At 38.3% G+C, this 6,170-nt stretch overlaps 1 protein-coding gene across 1 annotated transcript; it reads right to left on the bottom strand.

Annotated features, from left to right (window-relative positions):
• Positions 1-3,868: 3,868 nt before the first annotated feature.
• On the bottom strand, positions 3,869-6,170 carry LOC133146829 (alpha-1-antitrypsin homolog). Its single transcript, XM_061270884.1, has 5 exons — positions 6,082-6,170; positions 4,971-5,610; positions 4,642-4,912; positions 4,396-4,540; positions 3,869-4,329 (listed from the first exon to the last, which is right to left on the bottom strand). The coding sequence occupies exons 1-5, from the start codon at positions 6,127-6,129 to the stop codon at positions 4,138-4,140; spliced, it is 1,296 nt and encodes a 431-aa protein (XP_061126868.1). The 5' UTR covers positions 6,130-6,170; the 3' UTR covers positions 3,869-4,137.

The raw sequence follows: 6,170 nt of genomic DNA, 5'->3' as shown, positions 1-6,170 counted from the left end.
CTCATGCCTGGAAATGATTCCTATTTTATTAACAAAGGAAGATGGTATGAAGGCAAATCGTTTTAAAAGTGAAAAAGAAAATGCCTCAAAAGTGAAGAGGACAAAAAAGAGTTGAATAAATGTGAATCAATTTGTTGGTAATAAATAAAAGGTCAGGATTTGGGGTGAGGTCAGGGAACAAGCAAGCAATCATCATTCTGATCTTCTGCCTTTAGCCAGTCTTGAACTCCATCAAGCCTTGATCTGAACTGATCCTCGTCGTTCCTACTCCTGCTTTGGACCCTTTGCCTCTTGCATCTGCGGATCGCATCTCGGAAACCTGTCCAAATTCGACTCCCCCAGTCAATAGATGGTCATCAGGTAAATCTGCCTTCGTCCCCATGTCAGCTCTTGGATCCTCTAACTGTTAGAGGATTTTAGAAGTTTTAGAGTCTAAAACTTCTAAAATGATAAATTTGTTTCCACTGCGTTTGAAACAATACGTTTCATGTTTTGACATACTTAAAACCATTCACAAATCATAATGGCAGTTTTTTAAAGTGCAACTTCACCGGAAAAAAAATCTTTAGATTCCAATTGGTCATGTTGAATATATGACAATAAAAGATTGAATTTATTTTCCCACCTACGTCTAATTACAAATCAGATTCGAGCAGTTAGCCTTAAAATTCTTAGCACTTTAAATAAAATAAAAAAACAATATTGTCCCAACCGTATATGTTCAACTCTTAAAGTGCTGCCCACGCAGGTTTCTCGTATAAACATTTCTCCATCGTGTCCTCTACTGGAATCGGAGTGTGGGGGTGGCAGGAGAGGAGACAAAGTGTATGTGTGCTGATTGTGTAAAAACTCCTCTGTTGACAAGGTCAAAGGACAAGGAGTCATTTGCAGCTGACAGCCATTAGGTTATTGGCATTCTTTATTTACCAAATTTCAAATCCCAATTAAATTGGACCATTGTGTAAAATGAAATGACAAACAGAATCTTCAATTGAATAAACGACAAAACCACCTTTCCTCGTGATGCTTTCGAGATTTTTGATCTTGACTGTGTCAGATGTGGCAGAGACATTACTTGGTTTTATCAGAGGAAGCAAAGACAGGATAGAATGTTAAATCTGAACCTCAAGGATCAAAATGACTTGAAATGCAGGCTTTGTGCAGGAAATACTATGATTTGATTTTCTTGTGAAGATTCATAGATTTTTTTTTTTTCCAGGTGGTTGTGATTTATAACACTGCTATTGTGAGAAAAAAAAATTGGGGAAACATATCTGATGGTAGTGTAGCGTTCCTGGTAAGTAGACGAAACAATAAGTTTAGTTTTTTTCACAAAAACACACATTAAACTAAACTTGATTTAAAATAGAGTGTGAAAATACTGTTATACAATGATACATTTGCTGCGTTATTTTTATTGTTTTTTTTAGAAAGTATATTTTAATATATTTTTTTTATATTTATATATTTTATTAAAATGACACAACAGATTTTCCATCTACAGTATTAACCCTGCAGCCAGATCACAAAATGCCTTTGCATTTTTTCCTCCTGCTCATAGTTACAATGAGTGAGTCATGTTTTGTTCATTTTCATAATATAGCGAAGAACAGACTTTTTTTTTTTTTTCTGCCAAACTTATTTCCATATCCAATGGTTCACTGCACTACAGCACGAGTTAACCCAGAGGAAAACTTTGTTGCATTTTTCTGTATCTCATCATCATCTTATTTGTACATTGCTCAGTTCTATCGTCTCAACTCACTCGAGAAAAAATGAGAAGCTAAATCAAAGACAAATTATGGGATCCAGGTTGAGAATAACAACACAAAGCGAAAAGCAGCTGTTTGCCGCACTCATTGTATTCTTGGGGTTAATTTACACATCTTAAACTAGATCACTGAGACCAATTGCCGTTATTGTACACTCATTTATAAACAGATTAGAGATTCTTGCTGTTGTCTCAAAAGCTGATTATGTAGCAGAAACGTGCTGGGGGGGTAAAAAAAAAAAAAGATCTTAAGGAGTTCTAACAGCACAACTCTTCATCTGACATGAAAGTGATCTTGCCGAAGAAAAATAGGAGTTAATTATTTCCTATTTTAATTTCCTCTGGGCAATTGTTATCCAGATGTGTCTTTTAAAAAAAAGTAAATTATTGTTCGCATTGATGCTTTGGGAGTAATTAACGTAATTGTCGAAAAAAGATACGGATTGTAATTTGCTCTTCACATTAGGGTTGCAAAGCATGCGTCAGAGTTTTAACAGGATGCGGTATAAATACGATAGACCTTTGGGGACCTCGACAAGTTCAATTGACTGATGGTAATAAATGTGTCAAGCGGAAAGACTGATTAACTCATTTGCAGTCTGACATTTGTATATTTGTGATGGATAAGCTCTGTTAGTCATCAGACTGTTCTCGATTCATCATTTTAGCCAACTGGCTAAATATCATTGTGTCATCTCCTTATATAGCAACGATACATTTTAAATACCTACTCCAAAATAATGTATATGATACTTTGTCTTAATATGGACTAATGTGTCCATATGAGCTCAAATGTGTCATCTTCTTTCCAGGCAAAACAGAATCGAAGCAAAAATTGATATACTATAAATATTAAATATTCTATATACAATTAAGTGAGAATGAAATAAACACTTGCAATAATAACCACTGTATCAGCAGTGATATAATAAAATTAATAATAATAATTTGAATGAATGCATACTAAATAGGTGGATTGGACTGAACAAAAGCAACAATGATTTGCACCCTGAAAAATATCTGCCACACATTGTCTCCTAACTTTTGGACCACATTGTTGTTTCTTGAGTGACTAAACAGCAAATGGGCTTGTCAGATTTAGCACAAGTGCCAAATCGGAAGTGATAAATATGTGAGGGAAATGGATTTCAGATGTTGTTCGACCATGTGTATGCACATCTGTTGAAGCGTATTGATATTTTTACAAGCTGGGTTTACACAGCTCTGCCTCTGAGATTTTCAGCCTCACCACATGAAACATGCCAGGCTGTATTAGTGTCGATATCTTTTCAGTATGTCCTCCAAGACGACGCATGACCTGAACCATACTGTTAAAGGCAAAAGCTTAATTGCATGTCGGAATCCAATTTAAATTACCTTGAATTTACTACCCGGTAGTGTAATTGAGAACAGTTTCTCATCTACAATGTCTACCTGGAGGCGTATTTGGGCTCTTCATATGCTTTTCTAAACATTATCGTTGCTCCAGTATGTCGGTCTCATTGCGCCTGCCATCAGTCTCGTTCTGCCCCGGCACAATAACATTAACTGTAGAAGGATCAATATATTGTACTGCGGCTTCCCAGAGGACATGAACTCTACATTGTTGATACAATCGCATGTAGATGATTACCACAAGGACACGTCCATAACTGGCCATTTCTTTCGATTGTCCACCTGATGATCCCTGATTCTTTACAATAAAAATACTTGAATCGGCACAACTAAAAGAAATCCTCATAATGCTCTAAAACTGTCATGAGAAATTGTATTGTACGGATCTACTGAATTCTTCACAAATTAAATTTCTGTTACTGTAATTACGTTGGAGTGGTAGTACCAAGGCAGAGATGTCTCCGAGCTATTGAGAAAGAGACGACATTCGGAGACATGTTCTGAGTAAAACAGGATGTTATTTAAGCAAGCCATTAAATAATTGCCTCCCTCGGGTACCCACTGTGCTTTCTAATCATATCCCTCTTAAAACAGCTCCATCCATTCTGTGAGTCCTAGAAAGAAAGAAGGAAAGAAAAAAAAGGAAAGAAAGACCAATGTGAGTGTAGTGTGTCTTGTCTAAAATGAAAGAGCGCCACACAATTAAACCGAATTGTTCAACATCTTTATTTCGTCAAGTTGAACAATACTCACAGCATCAAAAAATATGGCTCATTTTTTCGCCAATTGTTTTTAGATCGGACAATTAGACATTTGGCTTGGTTCTGGTAACTTGATGACCTTCTGGCAAGACACATTTGTGTAATCCTGTATCTTGGCTCTAGTGATTGTAGTTCACTTGACCAAAGGTCAAAGGACAAGACAGGACTTTATGAGGTTGGAAAAAAAGTAAAATTTACAGAACTCTCTATTTACTTGGCTGTGGGGTTAGAGATCTTGCCCATGAAAAGTATGCTGCGGGTAGAATCCTCCACGATCAAGACCAAGAAGGGTCTATCCATTTTAATCGTCATAGGCATACTCATTGGCATGACCTCCAGCGTGGTGACGGCTACTGCCTCAGTTCCTGTTTCGTCAACGTTCAGAACAGCCTCGTGGGATGCCTGTGGAGGAAGCGGTTAAAATTTTAAACTGTTTTTTTCTACTAACCGTGTTATTTTGAATTCTACCTTCGATAGCTTAAGCGGGGTATCAGAAATGGCGGAGAAATCGGCGGTGTCTTCAAAAGCAGAAGTTATTCCCATTTCTTTCAATACGGTGTCCATTGTGGCTTTAGAAGAAATGGAAAATTTGGGCAGGAATACGTTCACAGATCTGAAACACATCAACAATGGGTTATATCAATGTAGCGTATCTAGAAAATAAATCAACTCCTTGCAAACTCAAAATTTGGATCAATTAGTTTTCATTCTTACTGTCTATAAATAGAATCATGCCAGTGCTTAATGTAATCCTTGTTGATAAAGCCCTCCACATCGTTCATCTTTCCCTCATGGGGCAGCACGATCATCATGGAGGTGTTGCTCTTGTATGGCAGCATGAGGATGGTGGTGCCATTGTCGTCGTCTTCATACATGTCGTAGCGACCCGTCCTCTTCATCATGTCCACTTCCACTTTGGTTTTCTCGTCCACATGGAAGTCAGCCTTCTTTGTAAATGATTTGTTGAAGGTTCTATCCCACTCTCCTGTAAGCAGATATTCACATTTTTAAAGATTCCATGCTCTGCCGTTTCAGTCTCGTACCTTTGAAGTAGACAGTGTTGACCAGCATCATCGCTAGGGCTTCGTTCAAATCCTTCACATGGTCTTTAATCATGTCATGGGTTTGGTTGGCTATGTATGCGTTGATTGTAGCCGCAGCCTCTTCTGGTTTGGCAAAGTCAACCTTGAGGACCTCAGCGGAGTAGAATTCTTTGGCGTTTTTCATGAAGGTGTCATGGGGATTGAAATTGTCGTCGAGTACCACCGCATTGGTGACATCCAGGTGCTGGTTCTCTTGATTGTGGCTGAGCATATGGAAAAGATGCTTGTATGCTTGGTTGATCTTGTCCTGCTCTTGGCCACTGTAGCCCAGGGTGGAAAACAGCTGTTTGTGGGTTTCACCTTTTGCCCCTGTGGACAATAGAGACAGGGCGGTGGAGATGCCCGTTGGAGAGAAGAAAATGTTCTCCGTAGCGGCCATTTTGGCTCTTAGGGTTTTGTAAAAGGCAAAGCCAAAATCGGCATTGGGAGAGGACAGCTCGTGGCAAGTCATGTCTTCTCCGTGGTGGTTGTGGTGGTGGTGGTGGTGGTGGTGTTCGTGGTCGTGGGGGGCAGCCAGGCAAGTAGCCAGCAGCAGTGCCGCGAGAGAGCCGATTGCAAAGAAACCATGCATCTTTACAGCCTGTCCAGAACAATTGAAAAAAAAGGCAAGATCAACAGAGAAGCAAACATATCATTTTTATATACAAGAGTTGAAGTTGAAGTTTATTTTTGAACATGAGATTGACCAAACACAAAATAATGTTTTTCACATTTTCACATAATTTCATGTTATGCCAATAAGACAAATAAATCAAAATGTTCAGAAAAGGAGAAGGAAGAAGCCATTGATCTACATACACAACATATTTCCTCTCCTTCAAATATTCAGGATTGTTATGCAGCTGATTATCGGATTATTCAAATCATGTATTGTGCACTACGGATTGCTGACCCCTGATCTAAAGTGTTACATCCAAAACATTGGGCTTTTGTATTTTTAGTCGAAGGGGAAAAATGGAAAAGTAAAGGTAGGACAGTGATAACCAAAATGTTTCAGTCAGAGTACAATTCACCCAGAGTCTTGAGATTATGTGACAAAAGTATTTCTTACCTTTAAACGTCCTCTTTGCTGCGGACAGAACATCAAAATTTTCTCCATTTTATACCCCTCCACTGATAGTCACATAAGTTAAAGATTTA

This window comes from Syngnathus typhle, linkage group LG22, assembly GCF_033458585.1.
Source record: "Syngnathus typhle isolate RoL2023-S1 ecotype Sweden linkage group LG22, RoL_Styp_1.0, whole genome shotgun sequence".
Lineage (NCBI taxonomy): Eukaryota > Metazoa > Chordata > Actinopteri > Syngnathiformes > Syngnathidae > Syngnathus > Syngnathus typhle.
The sequence above is the reverse complement of the archived record's forward strand: the minus strand, read 5'-3'. Positions and strand labels throughout refer to the sequence as shown.